The sequence below is a fragment of the Artibeus jamaicensis genome, unplaced genomic scaffold (assembly GCF_021234435.1).
Source record: "Artibeus jamaicensis isolate MK-2021 breed Jamaican fruit bat unplaced genomic scaffold, CSHL_Jam_final contig_1015, whole genome shotgun sequence".
Lineage (NCBI taxonomy): Eukaryota > Metazoa > Chordata > Mammalia > Chiroptera > Phyllostomidae > Artibeus > Artibeus jamaicensis.
The window spans coordinates 17,681,926-17,703,883 of NW_026521194.1; the positions used below are offsets into that span (position 1 = coordinate 17,681,926).

Sequence of the window (21,958 nt, forward strand, 5' to 3'; positions counted from 1 at the left end):
TCTATGGTACATTTACACAATGGAATTCTACGCAGCAGAGAGAAAGAAGGAGCTTCTACCCTATGTGACAGCATGGATGGAACTGGAGAGCATTATGCTAAGTGAAACAAGCCAGACAGTGAGGGACAAATATCATATGATCTCACCTTTAACTGGAACATAATCAACAAAAGAAAAAGTAAACAAAATATAACCAGAGACAATGAAATTAAGGACAATCTAACAATAGCCAGAGGGGTGGGGGGACAGGACAGTGGGGAGAAGGGTTTTCAGGAACTACTATAAAGGACACATGGACAAAACCAAGGGGTAGGATGGAAGCAAGGAACGAAGGTGAGTTTGGCTGGGGTGCGAGGGAGTGGTGGAGAGAAAATGCAGACTACAATAATTGAACAACAAAAGAGTAATTTAAAAAAAAGAAAAGGAACTATTAAGAAATCTGAATTTGAATAAGCTAGTAACTGTTCAGACTGAGGAGACCATATTCCTCATCTGCTCTAAACCGTCTTGGTTTGAGTATTGCCTCAGCACAAAATTATTATGTGTGCCCTCTCTCACTCTTAAGCGATGGCAGAGTTTGGGCAATACGTTGTCCATCACCCCTATATGGAGATAAAAAGATTCTGACAGGCATGAGCAGAGCAGGAACAATAGGCCAGGTACAGACTGTCACCGGATCAGGAAGTCCTAGGTGCCTAGCAATGGGGAAAACTAGAGAAAACTACTATTATAGGCTAGAACCTTGGCCCCACAGTTGACCACTCCTCCCCTAGCACGTCAACAGTCATGCAATTTAGATGCTCTTAGGGGAGGAACAAATGACTAAGGGACCAGGGAATAACCTCATACAATTACTCTGCAAGCCCTTGCATGACCACTCCCTTAAGCCTAAGCCCTCAGGACACTGAGGTACTACTATCCAGCATCAAATAATCTTAGGAACAAAACCTCGGGTCTGCAGACCACAGAGACAGGTTTTTGGTCAAAAGAGAAATACCATCTAGGCTTCAGCTGAGTTTCAGCTCCAGGCCCAGAAGAGCAGCAAAACCAGATGAACCGAAACCAAGGCTGACACCAGGACTAGCTGTAATAACTAATGACCCCATCTGGGCACTGACCAATCAGTAGAGACCACAACCCTGGAAAAAACAAAGCTGGGAAGCTGATGAATATTCTAATGAATCCTCCCCTAAGGACCCCACCTTTGGAAAACAGATAAAAAACCTTAAGACAAAGGGCCTAGACCACATGTGATGGCTCTCTCTCTTTCTCTCCCCCCACCCTCTCTCTGAAGCACACTCATGCCTTCTTCCTCAGGTGCATACCTTTGATTTCTTTCTCCTAAGTTCCAAGGGCCCTCTTTTGCCTCTATAACTTGTTCCCTGAGTCCACACAGCCCAGCTGGCTCACTGCTTCAACCTCTGTGACTGTCTCAATAAACTTTCTCTTGCATTTAACTTCTTGGTACTGAATTCTTTCTTAGCCAACTCAAGAACCAAGGTCTAATTCTAACATTCACAGTTAACAATTCCACAAGAAAAACTTTAAGGTTTTCAAAAAGCACTGGTATTACAGAAGTACTTTGTACCACCTGCTCTTGAATGCACCAAATTTGAAAGAGTTAAACATTTTAACTTTCATATCTGTAAAGTAGTAAGTCTTGTTCAACACTGAATACTTTATGAAATCAACACAAAAATCTGCCTTGCAACCTATACCTGGGACTTTCCCTCTTCACATCTACCCCCCAACTTGGAGAATCCAGGAGAATAGCACAGTGATTCAGCATTTCTCAGGCGTTCATGAAAATGTGCTTGAGTGCAATGAAATCAGAGAGGAAGAAAGGTACATACTACAAATATTAGAATCAAAAGTTATAGAGGCAAAAATCATGACATTCTACACGGCCTCTCTTACTGAAGTATTTATAAAGCAACTAAACTCACAAGCATCTCTCATCACTACTGTTAGGCAAGTCATCAAACATGAAAGCAGAAAGCACTGGGAAGGAACTCTTTTTGTCAACTAGTTCAAGAGATGCTTAAAAACAGAAGTAAAAGTGAAATCCCAGAACAGGAAGGGAAATTTCCAGGGACACACCATTTAAGAAGAACACTGTTTATACCCGCATGGTAGCACTTTTTAGAATCTTGCTTATCTCATGTTTGTGTCTCCTGGAAAACAGACACTTCTTGTTCCTCCGGGTAACCTTTATCTCTTATCTGAATCTGGAGCATACTACTTTGCACATAGAAATGGGCAACAAACGTTTGTTGAATTTAATAAGAAAAGTGCTTTCAAATATAATTACTTTGTAAATATTTTTTGAAGATAAAAGAAGCCCCACCACCCTGGGGGGTGAGAAGTGGAGAGGCAGAATCATTCCAACAGCAGGTATGAGTTCCACAAAGAGCACTCGATTCCTCTACACGAGTGGGGAATGAAGTTTTAACAAAACTATTATCATAGAAACTCAGTGATATTGTAGTCCAACCATGTCCCACCAACAAAGCAACCATACATGGTTAAAGCATACAACAGGAGTTAGTCACAGCCTCCAATAACTGAGTTACAAAGAAGTTCCACTGAAATTTCTTTCAACTCTCAGCTCAGGAGTGCATGAACATTCTTTAACATAGACTTTGAGGCGGTTTTTATTTCTTCCTCTAACACCTTATGCAAAGGCACTGAAGTTTGAGAACTTGTCACTTTACCACAGACAGTCTCATTAATTAAGAAAGTCATAAAATGGGCCTCAAAGCATTCATGAAGAGGGCCTTGGACTCTTCTTCCTTACAACCACCACCAACTCCTATCAGCAAGACAAATGAGTAGACATGATCCAGGAGTCAACCCGGTAAGTTTACGTGGGAGCAGATGGGAAAAGGGCTGCGAGACAGAGACCCATTCGTCTCAGACAAGGTGGGCAGCCACTACTGCATAACACTATGAAACCAAGTCAACTTCCCCAATAACAATAATCAGTACAAAAGGAGCATTTTCTCAGAAACCTGCCTGGTGTACAAATTAATATTCAGGTCTTTTGAATTTTATAATAGATGTTTCACAATTAGCTGTTTTAAAGCTTCCTAAAAGCCTGAAGTTTCTAACTCCCCATTTGTAAAAGGGAGATAGCTACCACTTACCTTCATTTTAGAAAACTAAGAAAACAGTAATGTAAACCACAGTTACTTTTCTAAAGTTCTACATGTTTAGACAGTTACTGTTCTTCTCAGTTAAACGAGGATGGTCCCAAGTAAAATATTTGACATACAGACTCAATTTTTCTGCTCCTGTGTTAATCTGCTTGGGTCGAAAGTATTATTAACTCAAATAAAGAATAGTAAGCAAGACAAAAAGAGCCCGTAAACTTTTTGGATACTCAGCACCTTCACCCACCGCTGAAGGCCTTTTTAAAACCAGCGCTACTTCCCGAAACCAGCCTGAAAAGTAAAGCGGCCACTTACAATGACTGCAGACAGTCTGAAGTCTGATGCTGACCAAAACTGGTCTCTCTATTATATAACTGGTTTGTGAATATTCACCATAATCTTTCAAAATGTCAAATTGTTTACCTACTGAAAATATAACAGAAAGTATTTTTCCCCCATTGAGCAATTAAAGAAAGAAAGAAGTTGTTTAAATTTAAACATTCCATTTCTAAGTGAAAGACTGATGGGGGAATCTGCAGCTGAACGGCCTCATTTAACAATCTTCTGTGTCCAGATTGAAAGTAGTTTTCATCATGGCAGGGGGAATACTGCACCCTTACATAAAGCCTCACAGGTATCAGTCAGGACTGTAGACATAGTCCCTTAACTGCTGTTCAGTGTCCAATGACCTGGAAGATACAGGGACCAGATTTCAGCTGTCAAACTTATAAGGCCAGTAAAAAAATTCCGACTCCAGTTTAAAGTCAGAGAAGAGAAAGAGCAATCCTATCCCCAGGTTGATTCCCTCCAGTTTCTCCCGTATCATGATATTGATTTCCTAATAAAATGTTGCAGTAAAATTTGTGAAATCAGATTCTGGCAGAAAATCAAATCCAAAGTAACTCTGTGTGGCACCTACTTTTGCATACCCCGCCCCCTGCCTACCTTGTTATGTTTTTGCTGGTGCCTTGCCTTTGTGTCAAGAATATGGTAAGAGCTTTCAGAGTCTTGGTTGATGTAATATACGAGTCTTGAAGGCAGCGTGATTTCTTTCTGCATCGCATTGCTGTAGCTGGTATTACTGCTGCTATTCTGTCGCAATGTGTTGTCGTCTTCTGCCAGGACTCCCAATTTTTTTTCTGCAGTTTCATTCCAGTGTGGAGCTGGTTGGAGAGAAAGGGGCAGGGGGCAGAAACATACACAAATGCACACATATATACCCTATAAGTACCAAAATGCATCTGTTCCATGAATGGCAAAAACAACTTTCTTATTTGTAAGCAGGTAAGAAGTGCACGCACAGGAAAGCAAGTTACTGCAACAATGAAATGGCCTGGATAAGTTAACACCCAGTAAGGCTTATACAATTATGGACTGTGGATTTTGACTTATGTTTTGTATGTACATTTCTAACCAGTCTCAAATCTATACTTCTACCTATGGGTTGGGGCAGAATGGACTTGAGGGAAGAGTCATTAAATGAACATAACTCAGGGGTTGTGACCCTCATCTGAGTCCACACAGGCTCAAAGGCATATTGACTAGGAGTCCCCATTGGAGAGCTCAGAATGCTCCTAAGATGACTTCAGTGCTGAGTTCAGATTAACTGATTCTTTTAACAAAATGGACAATTCCCTTTTCGTCTAACTTTGAGATGAGCAAAACTCCTTTGCCATAGAGGCAGGCAGATGCTGGCAGCTTTCCAATTCCTTTCTACGTTCCTGCCCAGGCCAGCTTTCTGTGTTCATTGATTTCCAATGGTATTGAACAATGTATTATCTGAATTGTTCATTATAATGACAGGCATTTTGAGAAATAACAGACCAAAGGTTTATATCCCGGAAGTTCCTCTTCCCCACTTTAATTCCAACAGCAGGAAATAAACCCAGAAGGTAATTTGAGGAAACAACACATTACCACTATTATCGCTACATCCTTCCGCATTCACATTCAGGCTCCACCACCCAAGAAGCAACTTGTTCCCTCACTGCATTTCCCTTCCACTGGGGTCCCCTCAGCCAAGTTGCACAGAGGGACCCGCATCCACTAAATACCTTCCAGTGGAACCGACAGTAATTAGAATGGTTTTTTAGTGAATGCAACAGAAATGGACTTCAAAAAAGTGAACTGGAATAAATGGGGGCTTGGGAATGAGAAAGGTGGAGAGGCAGGCAGGGAGGCGCAGAAAGGCCGAGCCCGGGACGTGTCCGGAGCGCACGGACCCGCGTGCCCTTCGTTTTCCTTTGCAGGGCCCAGCAGGCAAGGCAATGCAAAGGGCACCGGGGCCATACCCACCGCTGGGTGCAGCAGCCCCCCAGGCGCCGGGCCAGGACGAAGCGGAGAGAGGAGGCAGCAGGAGAAGGACGAGGAGCAGGCGGCCGGGAGGCGCGCGGGCCAGGGCGCGGGCAGGCGCCGGGCCGGCGGGGCCGCCGCGGGGGTCGCTGGAGGCTCGCGGATGGCTGCAACCCGCCACGGGCGTCAGCCGGGAGCTGCTGCCTGGCGGCTTCATGGCTCATAGCTCCCGAGCGCAGCTCGGTGTGGCCCGGGAGAGCGCCGGACTAGGCTGCGGGGAGGCTGCGGGCGGAGCCGGTCACGCCGGCTCGGCGCGCATGGTGCTGCCGCGGGCAGGGGGTCAGGACTCGGAACTAGAGACAGGGCGGTGCCCCCTCCCCTGCTTGCGTCTCAGGCCCTCCGGGGGCGGATGCTGAGAGTCGGGGGGTCCCAGTCGCTCCGCCAACTTGGAACCTCCCCAGATGCTCCTCCCTCCCTGCGGCGGGCGCGGCCGCTTCAGCGACTGCGGGGGCTGCTGCTGGGACTGAGGATGCTGAGCCGGCGCAGGGAGCGAGCGGCGCGGGGGCGCGCAGCGCGGGTGTGCTCCCTGCCCTCGAGAGCGCGCCCGAGCGCGGCTTCGGGTCCTGAGGCTGATGCTGAAGCTGATGGGGATGCTGATGCTGTTCCCTGGCGTGGGACGCACTGCGCATGCTTTATTGGGGTTGGGGGCGGGGCGGGGGCGAGGGGGAAAAAAGCCTCAGAGTGATGCAGCAACCCAGGCAGCTTCATAGGTGATGGTGGCACCTCCAGAGTTGGGGGGAGGGGAAGCTGTCAGGGGGATTAGGCTGAAGAGTAGGCGTCCTGGAGCTTCCAGGCCAAGGATGCTGTGCACGCAGAGAAATCGACCTGCCCTCTCCACTACCCCATACCTCACATAGCCTTTTTATTCCAACCCTCTCCTCCGGGAAAAAAATTGAGGCCAGGCGTTTTCTTCTTAATACTTTATTTCCTTCCTGCAGATAAATATATAAAGTATTGCTGCGGGGGAGGTAAAAATAGCGCGGCTCCTCATTTAGCTCGCGGGCAGCGGGTGGAAAACCAGGGCTGGGAAGCATGTTCTCGCGTCGCAGGCTGGCGGGCGCAGACGTTGAGCCGCCTCGCAGCCAACCAGACCCCCTCGCAGGGATCCCCGACGCGGGGGCGCTCGGCGCAGGCCTCTGTTCCTGGGCCAGTGCCTGGGGGCTTTACGGAAAACAGGAGCCGAAGACGTTTACTCAAAAGTTCAAAAAGTGTGTGTGGGCGTACTCGAGAAGGATTTAGAAATTCTGGCGGGGAGGAAATAAGGAGATTAGAAACGGAGTGTGTAGTACCTCTCCTAGGAAATGCATCACTTTTTAGCCACGTGGGCATGGGTGGGGGAGGACACATTTCCAATTTTGAGATCCAGTCTTGAGTTTTGAAAAGAGATTTTTCTCTTGATGCTTTAAAAAAAAAAAAAGTAAATCCCGAGTCGCTGATTTAGGTAGGTTAGCAACCACTAAATCTGATGGATTCAAATTAGGGACTGGGGCATACTTCTGACCCCAAACTCCCACAGTGCGAGCTTTCGTTTACTCACCCTTCCGATGACAGCGTGAGTAATACTAGTGCTGTCTTATTCCGTTATTGGCAGTTAAAATGGAGATAATGACATCTACTTTGCGGGATCAAGAATTCCACACTTGAAAGAAAGAATGTGGGTACAGAACACTATAGCAATGACAGGACTCCCGGTACTGTTAGCCACGTTCCCCACCCCCGCTTAACAAACAGGGGGAGCGGGAGGGCGGAGAGGGGCAGAGAAATATGGCCAGACGGGGATCGGAGATCACAGAGCTGTCGGGGAGTTCGCCAGTAATATTAGCTCTTCTTTTCTATGTCAGAGCTAGGGTGTCAATTTATTACACATTTATTAATGTAAACGTGTGTTCCATGCTACCTACCCCCAGTGAAAGCAGCAACGGTTTCCTTTTGGCTCAATATTGTTTCCCTAGAACCAAGCACGGTGTTTGCGGCACAGGGAAGAGTGTCACGAAGAACGTCCTGAAGGAGTAAACAAGTGGTGCGCGCAGCAGAGTCGCGGTGGGCCAGGCTGGCGAAGCCTCCACCTCCCTGCAGTTCCTTCTAGTAGGTCAGCGTTTCCGGGGGTGCCTCCCTCCGAGCAAGCGTATCCTGGATGGGTTTTCCTAATTGATACATGACATAGTGATCGTTTTGAAAACGGGCTTGGGAAAAAGGTGTTCGGAGGAATGAGAAGGGAGAGGGAAATGAAAGGCAAAAGATGCCCAGATACAAAGTTGTTTGAAGGGCATCTATCGCGATTGAGAGACAACCTCTCAAAACCAGTTCCAAAAATTAGAGCTATGGGTCAGCCTGGACCAGCGGACCGCACCCCCCACACCAGTTAGTTTTATAAGCTACGGTTCCAATGCAGGAGCGTTTACAAAGAAGGATGTTGTCTTCTGAATTATAGTAAAAAGACTGCATTTATTTACAGGAGTTTAATGGCTGAAAGCAAGATAATGTGTCAGCAAGTGAGATATGAGTCAGAAAAGGAGTAATCACTCAGAAAAATTTACTGGAAGTCTGGTCCTCAAACCATATATTTACTGGAAGGTTAAAAGCAGAATTAAATACCTGTTAAGTGGTTTGTTAGATTTAGTAATATTCTCATTAAGTCCTTTGGAATGGATTTACCATTGGGTTGGGTGTGTGGTGAGTGGAGGGGACACTCACAGGTAAGAGGAGGGACTCAGCAAGCTGGAAGGGAATGAAAAAAGGGAAGGTACCAGAAGTCACATTTAACTCTGGTTAAATATGTGCGCTGGACCGGAAGAGCATCAGGGACCTTCGGCGTGGCCTGGTCAGAGTGGTGGGTATGGAAAACTGCTGCAGCCACAGATGAAGGCAAGAGGCCAGAAGGTTCATGGAAAGGACACTGCACCAAGTGACATGGACACTAAGTAAGCACAATAAAGGATGTGTGTTTTATGGCCCAGCAATTCCACTTCTGGGTATATATCTGAAGAAACCCAAAACACTAATTTGAACAAATGTATGCACCCCTATGTTTATTGCAGCGTTGTTTACAATAGCCAAGCTAATGGAAGCAACCCAAGTGTCCATCAATAGTGGATAAAAAAGCTGTGGTTGATATATACAACTGAAATGACTGGGTCATAAAAAAGAATGAAATCTTACTAATAGCAACAGCATGGATGTACCTAGAGGGTATTATGCTAAGTGAAGTAAGTCAGATAGAAAGACAAATACCACATAATTTCACTTGCACATGGAATCTAAAGAACAGTATAAATGAACAAACGAAACTGAACCAGACTCATAGACACAGAGAACAGACCGATGGTTGCCAGCGGGGAGGGGGGTTCAGGACTGGGTGAAAAAGGTGAAGGGATTGAGAAATACAGATTGACAGTCACAAAATAGTCATGGGGATGTAAAGTACAGCATACGAAATACACTGGATAATATCATAATAATCATGTATGGTGTCAGACGGGAACTGGAAGTATCGGGGGAGCACTTTGTAAAGTATATGATTGTCTAACCACCATGTTGTACACCTGAAACTGATACAAAATAATAATGTAAACTGTAATTTGAAAATTTTAAAACAAAGGGTGTATGCAAGCAGTGACTCAAGTGCCAATACTGCTTATGAAAACACTTCAACTGGTCTGGTGAGGGAAGCCACTGGAACTCCTTCTTTGCCGCAGTCTGTTGCAGGGGACAGAAGTGGACCCACTTGAAACCAACAAGAAAACTGGGTCCGGACAGCAGCGAGCAAATGGTAAGGATGGGAATATTAGATTTCTAAGGACCTGCCTCAACAGAGCTGAGATTCTGGGAGAGGAGGCAGAGGAGCGAACACAGGAGAGGGGCCTAAAAGGAGAAGGCAGGTGAGAATCGGGGCAATGTAGCAAAGCAGGTTCACAAGGGCAACTAGAGTAGAATCATCATTTGGCCCGAAAGCCAAGGCCAAAGAAGGGGTGCAGCAAATTGGTGGCTGGCCATGATGCTGGGAAGTGGCCTGGGAGAGGGAGAGCCACAGCACCATCGGGGCCAAGGATTCCAGAGCAGCTACAACAGACCTGGCTGAGAACAGAGGATGCTGTTGCAGATTCAGCTCTTCGCAGCTTCTCCAGGGTTTTGTTTGTTTGCTTGTTTATTTATTTGTTTTGTTCTCTTGTTTCTTTTTAGAATGACTGGAAAGATTGATCTTACAAGTAGAAATGAATACCTCCAAAGGCAGAAGACAATGTGCTATTCTTGGTGAAAGTAAAAACTGAGATCTACTAGTGGGACTTTCCACACTGTTCAGGGGTCAGCAGACGTTTTCTACGACGGGCCAGATGGTGAATATTTTCGGTCTTGTGTGCCCTATGGTCTCTGACACGTATTCTTTGGTGGTTTTTCAACTTTTTAAAAAATGTTAAAACCAGGCCCTCATTTGTGATCTTATCATTTTAACTGCATTTATGCATGCACATGTGACTATATCTGTGTTATGTGTATAAATATTCTAAAAATCTCTCGTCAGCTGCACTATCTCCTATGTTTGTGAGCAGAGGAGCGTGTGCAACAGCCTACGTGGCTCTCCATCGACATTTAACTATTTGTATAATGAATAAGTAGTCGCTTAATTCTTAATAGATGTTCATCACTTGAAGGGTATTAGCAGGGAAAGAAGGGAAAGCAGCAGTTTTTCATTTAGAGATCATTCCCAGACTTTGACAAGGGAGAGAAATATCAGAAATCATTTGCCAAAAAAACCCCCCACAGATACTGAAAAGATTCCAGAGTCTTCTTTTGCTAAGATGTGTTTTCTGGTGAGTTTGGAGATGCTGAATGGATGCTACAGTCATGAGAGCCAAAGAATGGAGTAGCACCTGCAGTGACAGCCCTTTCTGGAGCCAGTCAGCATCAGTGACCTGCCTGCGGTCCTGTAACTCAACATGGAAGAGCAGCTTCGTGGCAGCAAGCTCCCTCTCCAGGCACAGAGATATCTCAGATGACCCGATTCCAGCTCACAAAAAATAAGTCTGCAAGTCCATGTTAAATGCACCTGCTCATTCTGAAGGACAGACCGCAACGGGTCAGTTCCAGCAGTCAAGATGTGACTGATGCCAACCCTACTAAGAAGGCAAATAAGTATTTATTACCCAAGCTGCAATGGTCACAGACATTTCCAGTGGAATCGTTGAACAGATAAAAACGTCTCAAAGTGTCAAATTGTGAAAACATCTGAAGAACGATAACCACTGGAGAAACCTAAACTTAAGTTCTTGCTTAAATTTTTTTATTTTTAAGTTACAGTTGATATTCAATATTATATGAGTTTCATGTGTGCCGCGTAGTGGTTAGGCATTTATATAACTTACAAAGTCATCTTCCATATAAGTCTAGTGCCCACCTGAAACCAAGCAGTTATTACAATAGTATTGACTGTACTCTCTGTACTGTACTTCACAACCCATGACTATTTTGTAACCGCAATTTGTACTTCTTAATCGTTTCACCTTTTTCACCCAGCCCCCCCATCCACCTTCCATCTGGCAACCATCAGAGTTTTCTCTGTATCTATGAGTCTGTTTCTGTTTTGTTTGTTCATTTATTTATTTTTTAGATTCTACATATAAGTAAAACCATATGACCCACGAATCTCGCTTCTGGGTATTCATCCAAAGAAATCCAAAACACTACTTCAAAAAGATATATGCAACCTCATGTCCATTGCATCATTATTTACAATAACTAAGATGTGGAAACAACCTAAGTGTCCATTGGTAGAAGATTGGATAAAGAATACGAGGTACATATATACAATGGAATATTACCCAGCCAAAAGAAAGAATGAAATCTTACCATTTGTGACAATATGGATGGACCTAGAGGGTATTATGCCAAGTGAAATAACTCAGACAGAGAAAGATAAATTAAGTTCTTAAAAGATACTACATTAGATGAAGGTTAACTAGGAATTCCTGGTGGAATAGTATAAATTTGGGAAGCAGTTGATTTTTCCTCCCACTAAGTAAACTTTAGGGTAGTTTATCCCACAGTTTGATGCGTTTACAAGCTGTGGCACAAAGGGATAAACAGGTATGTCATGATGATTTGTGGTGATGATATGTGCTACGAAAACCTTGAAAGAATTGTGTTTATTAAGAATAATCACTGAGTCAACATGCAAGGATTAAGCTCTCACTCGGTCACGGAGCAGCACTAGGAGTTTCTGCAGAAGCAAATTGCCATGTGCTAATGGAGGGGGGGTTACTTCAGTGTCTCAACTACTTTTCAAGATAGGAAGTGAATTTTATCTTAAAAGGTTAGGACTCCAGCAACAGAATTAATATACTAGTGTTAATCCCTATCATTTTTAGAGTAACAATAGCTAGGCCCTTCAGGAATGTTTACTTTAAAAATTACTGTGCATTTTACAGATCGTAGAGTAATTTTATCTATTTTCTTTTGTTTAATTCTCAATTCAGTGAGAAAGAGAGGGCAGTTATTACTGTTCTTTTGGGAGCTCCGTCTTGGATGCAAGGACACTAAAGTTCACTGGTTTTGATTTTTTGTTTTATTTATTGATATTTTTTAACCTTGACCCAAGGATATGTTCATTGATGAAGGGAAGAGAGAGAAAAAAACCACCACTGATGTGAGAGAGAAACACTGATCAGTTGCCTCCCATATGCACCTGGACTGGGGATTGAACCCACAACCTAGGCATGTGCCCTGACCAGGCCTGAACCTGCAACACTTTGCTGTATGGAATGATGATGCTCCAACCAACTGAACCACCTGCCCATGGCTATTTATTGATTTTTTTTAGAAAGAAACATCAAGTTGTTGTTGCACTTATTTACACATTCATTGGTTGGTCTTTGTATGTGCCCTGGTCCAGTACCAAACGTATAACCCTGGTATATTGGGACAATGCACTAAGCAACTGAACGATCTGTCCAGGGCCTCACTGCTGTTTGTACATTCCTGGCTGCACATTCACGTCACCTGGAGAACATTAGCAACCCACTGATGTATTTAGAATCTTTGAGAATGGGGTCCAACACCAGTGTTCTCAGAATCCTCCAGATTAATTGACACGTGTGGCCAAGGTTAAGATACATCGGGTAAAGGGAGTTTCCAAGATCACACAGCTGCTCAACATCAGAACTGGAATTGGAATCCTAAATACAAGTCTGATGCTGTCCCCAAGGTTTCCTTCTTTATTTCTGTTCTTATATCAAGTCAACCTTGAACTAGGAAAGAATTAAAAATTAGTTTAGTGTAATTGTTTTGGGATCTAAGAAAATACAAAATCAGACAACATTTGAGCCAGAAGTTACGTACCTTTAAGATCATCTGAGTCCAAGCCCATTGTCCAATTACAGAAACGAAGATGCAGCACTTAAGCTTGTTGCCCAAGGTCACAGTACACTGTGACAGAACTTGGACTGGATTCAGGTTTCTCTTTTCCAGCTTTCCAGTACTTTCCATTGTTCTTTGCATATGGTGTGTTTTTTTTTTAATTGACTTGCAAAAATTCTGCTCAGTCTACCATTCCATTTCTGGTTTCACATATGACACTGACTCGTAAAGATAAAAAAGGGTAGCCCTGGGCGGTGTGGCTCAATGAATTGAGTGCCAGCCTATGGACCCCAAGGTCTCTGGTTCAATTCCCAGTCAGGGTACACGTCTGGGTTGTGGGTCGGGCCCCCAGTTGGAGGCATGCAAAAGGCAACCACACACTAATGTTTATTTCCCTCTCTTTCCTTCTGTCTAAAATTAAATAAAATCTTTTTTAAAGGATTTTAAGAAATAATAATCTTTTAAGAAATAATAATATCAATAATGATAAGGAAGAGGAAGAGAAATTATTTATGCAACACTTACTATGTACCAGATACTGTGTTCAGTGCCTTATTGGCATGATCTCATTTAATCCTCATACAACCCTGTGGGAGTAATAATTCTATCATTACCCCCATTTTGAGGGAACGGAGACGTGGAGAAGTTAAAGGACTCGTGCAAGGTCTGGAAGCAGGGCTGAACCAGGAACTGTGTCTGCCTCACTCCCACCCACACCGTGATGACTCACAAACACCATCAACCTAGCAAGTGTAATAATAAAACTCACCAAAAAAAAATTCTGAAATTCAATCCTCTGCTCATTCCACATTTAAATAGCAATTAATTTTGTTTATAACCAGAGACAAAAATTCTTGATGCCATATCATCTATTTGACCACTGTCCCAAAGCAACTCACCTGACACAGTCTCGTAGAAGAACCGATAATACTCTGGTACCCGGGCACTCAGCTCTAAATACAATTTTACATTTCATTTTTGTCTGTTTACAACCACCGACACATCGACCCACACACAGGACTGTTCTGAATTATGTTTCCAACTTCACAGTAGAGGTTTCATACAATTATTTTCTAATTTCCAAAACAAAACCTAATTACCATCCAGACATGCGTGCCTTTCATCGAAGTCCACTCCACAGGAGGGGCCAAGATCCTTACTTACCAGATAATTGAATTTTTTCTAAATGTTAAATTAACCAAGATAGCTGCCCATTAAATTTAATTTCATTGTGATTGTGATTAATAACATTTATTAATCTACCCCATCAAATACTGTAGTATTAGCTTTTGCCACATATTGACACATTCAGATTTCTAAAGACATCACTATGAGAGTTTAAATCTTGATCAGCTGTCATGAATTATTTATATTCTGCTGTCCTATGGCAAAAAGAAGAGTTGACATTTATATCATTCTTTGGATGGTGCGACATGCTTTTGCACACCTTTTATCATTCCCTATACATATCGAAACAAGTAAGTTAGAGCTGAACTAGCTGTATGATTTCTATTAGGTTGTCAAGGGACCAGACTCTTCATGTCATGGACATAGACATGGCTTAGAGATAGAAAACAAATAATAGAGACAGACAATCACTTCTCCAGAAGGAAAAGATAAACTCTAGGATTCTACAGAGTCCAGTTCTAAGAAGTTTTATTTGCCATTCTGATAAATTATCTGAGGGGTAAATTGCATGCTGAAATGCACTGTCTTGCAGAAAACATTAAGTTCTTCATGTAATAAAATGTTTGGGTCAACTGAGATAAACTATAAACAAATTTGGGGGGGCTGTCTGACATGGCCTGAAAACTAGTAACAGAATTTCAATATCAAAAGTAAGTTTTGGCAAAAACGATGTAAACTGTTTATATACAGAAATAGCTATACATCCCGCCACCTTCAAACATCACTGTACACATAGGTTATCATCCAAATTACAGCTGGCAATCACACACATACACACACACACACACACACAGTCCTTCAACACCAATGTGGGGAACAGCCTGTGGAGTGGGACTGTTCCTTGAATAAAACAACCTCATCTAAAAATGTCAACAAAACAACATGATGACCAAATAGAAAATATGACCAAAATTACAGCCAAACTAACACCGACAAGCCCTATAAAGGAATTGGAAGTGGTCCAGGAAAAATGTCTTTTAAATGACTAAGCTGCTGCCCGGTGACAACAGCCTAAAAAAATAAAGAATGATGCCAGCTGGTAAGATAAAGAATTAAAGAAGGGTATATTCTAAGACTTTAAAATCATGAACAGTGTAGAGAAGATGAACATAATCATCCAAATCCAAAAATATTTTAATGAAGTAGTAGCATCTGAAACTTGAGAGATGCATTTTGGACAGGTAACAAGTAACACCACATATCATGTTAAATTCGTTTGTAGTAGACCCTTCTTGGGGAAACATCCCTGCTCAGAGGTTTCTCAACTTTTTAAAATTAATTTTATTTAGTCATTTTTCAAGTACAGTTTTTTGTCTATTTCTCCCATCCCAGCCCCCCCCACCCCATTCTCCCCACCTCCCTCCCATTTCCAACCCCCTTAGTTCTCGTTCCTGTGTCCTTCCTATTTGTTCCTCCAAATCCCTCCCCCTTTTTCCCCTTAACTTCCCTTCCTTCTCCCCTCTGGTCACTATCCCCTTGTTCTCTATTTCAGTGTCTTTGTTTTTATTCTGCTTGCTTGTTTGTTTTGTTGTTTAGCTTCCTGTTAAAGGTGAGATCATATGGTATTTGTCTTTCAACACCTGGCCTATTTCACTCAGCATAATGCTTTCCAGTTCTATCCATGTTGTTGCAAAGGGTAGTAGCTCCTTCTTTCTCTCTGCTGCATAGAATTCCATTGTGTATATGTACCACAATTTTTTTGATCCATTCATTTACTGATGGGCACCTAGGTTGCTTCCAACTCTTGGCTATTGTAAATTGTGCAGCTATGAACATTGTGGTGCATAGGTTCTTTGAAATTGATGTTTTAGGATTCTTGGGATATAATCCTAGCAGTGGAATTGCTGGGTCAAAAGGCAGGTCGATTTTTATTTTTCTGAGAAAATTCCATACTGTTTTCCATAATGGTTGTACCAGTCTGCAATCCTACCAACAGTGAACTAAGGACCCCTTTTCCCCACAACCTCTCCAACATTTGTTGTTTGTTGCTTTGTTTATGATAGCCATCCTGACTGGTGTAAAGTGGTATCTCATTGTGGTTTTAATTTGCATCTCTCTGATAGCTAATGATATTGAGCATCTCTTCACTTTTGAAAACATTCTGAGCAGTAGGTCCTCGAGACTATGTCTGTACCTCACAGTCTCACTCCCCAAAGGCTCAATGTGGTCAATCAAGTCTCTACTTGAGTCTGTTTTTGAAGACAATTTTTTAGAGAAGTTTAAAGTTCACATCAAAATTGAGGGGAAGGTGCAGAGCTTTCCCCTACACCCCGCTCCCACACAAGCACAGCCTCCCCCATTATCAACATCCCCCACCGGAGGGGCGCATTTGTTACAACTGATGAACCCATATTGACACATAACCACCCAAAGTGTATAGTTTCCATAACAATCACTCTTGGTGTTATACATTCTTGGTTTGTACAAATGGATGATAACAGATACCCAGCATTATCGTATTTTACAGAGCATTCGTCCTAAAAATCTGTGCGCCACCTGTGCGCGCCTTTCCCACCTTTGGCAACCACTGACCTTTTTATAGTCCTCATAGTTCTGCCTTTTCCAGAATGTCATATACTTGGAGTCATCTACTACGTATCCTTATCAGATGGGCTTCTCTCACTTAGTGATATGCATTTCATGGTTCCTTCATGTTCTCACGTCTTGATAGCTCATTTCCTTTGAGTATAGTATACTGGCCATTGTCCGGCAGTGCCACAGCCTATGTATTCATTCACCTAGAAAAAGACATTTTGGTTATCTCCAAGTTGTGGCAGTTATGAAGGAAGTTGCCATAAACATCTGTGTGCAGGTTTTGTGTAAACATGAGTTTTTCACACGTTTGGGTAAATACCAAGGAGCACAACTACTGGACATTTACTTTTGCAAGAAACCATCAAACTCTCTTCTGCAGCGGCTGTTCTACTTTTGCGTTCCCACGAGCAGCGTGTTAGAGCTCCTGCTGCTCCCCACCCTCCCCAGCGTCTGTGTTGCAGGTCTGGCCATTCCAACAGGCGTGCGGTGGTGTCTCCGTTGTTTTACTTTGCACTTTCCTGATGACATATGACGTGGAGCATCTTTTCACATGCTTATTTGTCAGCTATATATCTTCTTTGGTGAGGGGTTTAGTTAGGTTTTTGGCCCATCTCTAAATAGCACTTTTTGAGTGCTTCTTGTTGTTGAGTTTTGAGGGTTCTTTGTGTATTTTGAGCAACAGTCCTTCTCAGATGTGCCTTTTACATACATTTTCTCCAAGTCTGTACTTCTCTTTTCTTTCTCTTGACATTGTCTTTTGCAGAGAATAAAGTTTTTTAATATTTTAAAATTATTTTTACAGAGAGGAGAAGGGAGGGAGAAAGAGAGGGAGAGAAACATCAATGCGTGGTTGCCTCTCATGAGTCCCCTACTGGGGACCCGGACTGCAACCCAGGCATGTGCCCTGACTGCGAATTGAACCAGCGACCCTTTTCTTCACAAGTCCGTGCTCAATCCACTGAGCTACACCCGCCAGGGCAGAGAATAAATTTTTAATTTTATCATAATACAGTCTGGCTTATCGATTTTTTGTCTCATGAACTATACATTTGTTGTTCTATCTAAAAAGTCACTGCCATACACAAGGTCACCTAGGTTTTCTCCTATGTTATCTTCTAGGAATTTTGTGATTCTTCACTTTACATTTGGGTCTGTGATTTATTTTGAGTTCATTTCTGCGAAGAGTATTAGACCTGTGTTTAGATGCACTTTTTCGAATGTCAATCTCCAGTTTTTCCATCACTCTTTGTTGAAAAGACTATTGCCTTTTCTCCTTTTCCAAAAATCAGCTGATTATATTTATGTGGGTCTATTTCTGGGCATTCTGTCTTGTTCTATTGATCTATTTGTCTTTCCATTCATTGATACCTCATTGACACCTCACTAAACAGGAGGAAGATGGGCAAAAGCACTGGAAAGGATCAACTTGTGAGATACAAGAGAAACCAGAGCAGTGTGATGCCTAGAAGCAAAGAAAAGAATGTATTTTAAGAAGGAAGGATGGCTCCACACCAGGAAGACAATCCAATTCAAAAATGGGCAAAGGACCTGAACAGACTTCTCCAAGGAGGACATACAAAGGACCCAGAGACATATGAAAGGATGCTCAGCATCACTAGCCATCAGAGAGATGTAAATTAAAACCACAATGAGATACCACTTCACATGGGTCAGAATGGCCATCATTAATAAATCAACAAACAACAAGTGCTGGGGAGGTTGTGGAGAAAAGGGAGCCCTAGTGCACTGTTGGTGGGAATGCAGACTGGTGCATCCACTGTGAAAAACAGTGTGGAATTTCTTAAAAAAACTGAAGATGAAATTGCCTTTTGACCCAGCGATCCTGCTGCTGGGATTATTCCCTAAGAATCCTGAATGACCAATTCAAAAGAACCTATGCATCTCCAAGTTCATGGCAGCACAACTTACAATAGCCAAGTGCTGGAAGCAGCCGAAGTGCCCATCAGTAAATGAGTGGGGAGAGTAGTGGGAGCAGGGAATGGGGATGACTGTAATCGAACCACAACTAAAAAAAAAGAAAGGTTAAAAAAAAAAAAAAAGGAGTGATCAACTGAGCCAAAGCACAGTAGGAAAAGGGAAATGAGGAATGAGAATTTCCCATTGACTTTAGCAATGTGGAGGCCTCAAAACTAAACTATACGTATCTTTTTTTTCTCCAAAGGATTTATTGAGACGAGTTACACATACAAGGACAGAGAGGCTAGGGCGTATAAACAAGACTCTGGAAGGAAGTACAAGGACTCAGGGTAGAACCCAAACAAGAGAGTGAAATAAATAGAGGGAAGGAGCGGAAGGCCAGGAGAAGAGACCGACAGACTATCACACAGGGATAACAACATGGGGGCTCCATTAAAATCCCATTTACTTATAAAGATATACAGGCAGTTATGGGGGATCCTGGGGACCCCACACCACCTCCATTCCCCAGGAAGGGGCAAGAGAAGGCCATCTTTCCCCATGGTTGATGCTGTCAGGGCGAAGGGGCTGCCCTTGGAGGAGTGTTGGGGAGGTAGGGGTGGGTACAACCCCAGAGGACATCACCTGTTCCCCAGACAGTTACTGGCCCTGGAGGCGCTGGGCAGTGCCTGGAAAGCTGTGTTGAGGGAACTAGAGGGGAAGGTGGTGGACTGGGTGTGCTTCCGGGGTGGTCCAGGCCCAGCATTCCCACTGAGGACAGCCTGGCTCTGGCTGGCTCCATGGCTCCAGGGGACCCAGAGAAGGGACATCTGGGATTCCTCCCAGCACAGCTCCCACCCCCATCTGGAAGGATGGAGAGGAGAGATAAGGGTTCAAAAAAAAAGACCTAGCACCTTCTGGTGTCTTGGAAAACCTGATCCCCAAGAACACCCAGGCCTGGTTGTGCTGCCCCCAGAAGACAGCTAGAAGACCCGGAGTGGGTGTCAGGGAAGAAATGAAACTACCAGAGGCCATCTCAGAGGGTGATAACTGAAGGAGGCACCTCCCCTGGCTGGATGCTGGAGGAAAGGCAGGCCATGGGTGAAGGCCTCTTGGGATGAGGGCCTCCTGGGGCAAGGGCCTTTAGCACTACCGGGCTGAGGCCGGTGGGAAGAAGCAGGGCCTCTGGGCCTTCAGACTGAGGCTGATTCATCTCTGTCCCAGCTGCCCAGCTCCACTCCCCCACCAGACCCGGGCCAAATGGGCGTCATACAAAGACGTTGGCCAGGGCTTTGGCACTGGCATTGGCAATGAGGGTCTTACTAGGGTGGCAGGCAACAGCATGGATGGCCTCCCGGTGCTTCTCACAGTGGGCTGTGATCTCCTGCACTCACATTTTGTTGTCCAGTCTCCACAGACGCAAGGAGCAGTGGTGGTTCTCCGACATCAGGAATACACCATAGGGTTTATGGCCAGGCAGGTGGCCATGTCCAGGTGAGCAATACACTTCCCTATCTGGTTCCCCATGAAGCGAGTGCCTCTGCTGTCATGAGTGGTGATGATGAGGGGCTGGTTTGGATGACTCACCACCTGGTGGATCTGGGTTGGGCCACTGCTCCCCTGGGACTCCAGAGTGAGGGGGGCAGCCAACCTCCAGGTCATACAGAAAGTGTCCCCAGAGTGGAAGGAGACCACAATGTGGGCAGGCTTGGTGATGGTGGAGGCCATTAAGGTGGAGCTATCATGATTGCTGGCTATGGAGAAGGTACAGAGGCAGGTCCAGCTGCTCCTACTGGGGTCCCAGATTCCAAAAGAGGCCAGAAGCTGGGAGATGGGACTGAAGGCCAGGCCACACGGCTCTCCAGGAAGTGGCTCAGCCTGCTCAGTCATAACCATGTAGGGGTCCATGTTGAGGTGTGAAATCTTCCAGCTGTGGATGCAGGCATCTGCCCCCGCCACTGTGACAGCATTCACTGTTCATGCCCATGGCTGCTGCCAACATGGGCCCCTGTGCCTGGAAGGCATGGGTAGGTTCCATGTGTGGCACAGCATTCTTGTCTGTGACAGCCTTCTGAGGTTCCAGAGCATGCACGGGCTGCCAGAAGCAGTGAGCAAAACCTAATGGCTGTGGTGGAAAGCCAGGGAGCAGAAGCCATCCTAGCATGAGTAGAAGATGAATCTGGGGTTCCACATCCTTCTCAAAGCATCTTGGCCATTAGACAGGTCACACCTGAGGTCATTGTCATTGGTGATGGGCAGATCTATTAAGTCCCCCAGGCTCACCACCCTGCCCCCTGTAGTGTCCATGATGAAAACATAGAAAGAGAAGCCAAAGGAACCTTTGTGGGGCAAGGGCTGGAATGTGCCAAGAGGTATGACCATCACTTTGGGGACCAGCCCATCCACATCCCATAGGTCAGCTAAAATTCCCTGTTGTTTGATGCCCCCGCACCCCACTCCCCGGCTTTCCAGCTCATGGTGAGTTCCTCCTCCAGAGCATCACCCAGGACCCAAGGGTCTGGAGAGCCCTCCCTGTCCTCTTCTGAGCCCAGGAAGTCAAACTCACAGATGGCATCCTCTGAGTCACCCTCCTTGTACTCACCCTCCATTTTGGTCACCAAGCCTTGGCTGGCAGCTTCACATACTGCTTCTTGTGCTGCCCACTGTCCTGTCCAGCTGGTCCTCCTCATCGCTGCCCTCGTCGCTGCCTTTGTCCTCGGTTCTGCAGGAGGGAGACCTGCCGCAGCACTCTCTGCCGTCTCGGTCGCCTGCATTCTTCTTGATCTGTTCTGCCATCTATTTCACCAATACCAACTCCCCACCGCTGAGCCCCACCCACCTTCCTGGCCCCTGGGGCCTGCTATGACTCTGGGGCCCACTTTGCTGGGCCCCACTAAACTCCAACGAGAAGCCCAGTAGGGACCACATGCCCTTGGACCCCACATCCAGGATGGTGTCAGTGTAGCCCACCTCTTCTAGGTACTGTCAGAGGAGCTACTGCCCCTCCTGTAACAGCAGTGGCCTCTTTTCCAAGGTGACTGACTCCACAGGGCTATTGGAGACTTGTTCTGATAATTCTGGTCTCTTCTCCCTCTGGTTCAAGTCTGTCCCAAACTTCAATATATGATATTTGGCCCTCTCCTGCTGTGGCACATATTCTACCATCTTGATCCGCCACACCAGCTCTTTCTTGAGATGCTCTTGAGCCTGTGACTTGGCACATTCGGCCTATGAATGGGCCCTCTCCACTTGGAAGTGCGCCCATGCAGGCCAGATAAAGTGCAGGATCCCACAGGCTCAGAGCTTTGACCCTTCCTGGGGCCAGGAGCTGCCCCTGCTGCTGCTTCCCTTAGCAGCTGGAGGGCCCTGGGACCGGGGCGGGGGGGGGGGGGCGGGCAGAGACTGGGACCCTCCTGTTCAGCTGGTGCCGTGCCAGAGCACAGAGAGCTGCAGGAGGAGGCCCC

At 44.9% G+C, this 21,958-nt stretch overlaps 1 protein-coding gene and 1 pseudogene across 2 annotated transcripts in view; both read right to left on the reverse strand.

Annotated features, from left to right (window-relative positions):
- Nucleotides 1–5,920, reverse strand: part of ADAM23 (ADAM metallopeptidase domain 23) — a 146,849-nt gene extending 140,929 nt beyond the window's left edge. For both annotated transcript variants that reach the window (XM_037166033.2, XM_037166032.2), the window contains exons 1-2: nt 5,448–5,920; nt 4,098–4,315 (exon numbers count right to left, since the gene is read on the reverse strand). In XM_037166033.2, coding sequence (XP_037021928.1) covers nt 4,098–4,315; nt 5,448–5,661 — 432 coding nt within the window. In that variant the 5' untranslated portion in view covers nt 5,662–5,920. The remainder of the gene's footprint in view (nt 1–4,097; nt 4,316–5,447) is intronic.
- Nucleotides 5,921–19,761: 13,841 nt separating this feature from the next.
- Nucleotides 19,762–21,958, reverse strand: part of LOC119064319 (striatin-4-like) — a 37,626-nt pseudogene continuing 35,429 nt past the window's right edge.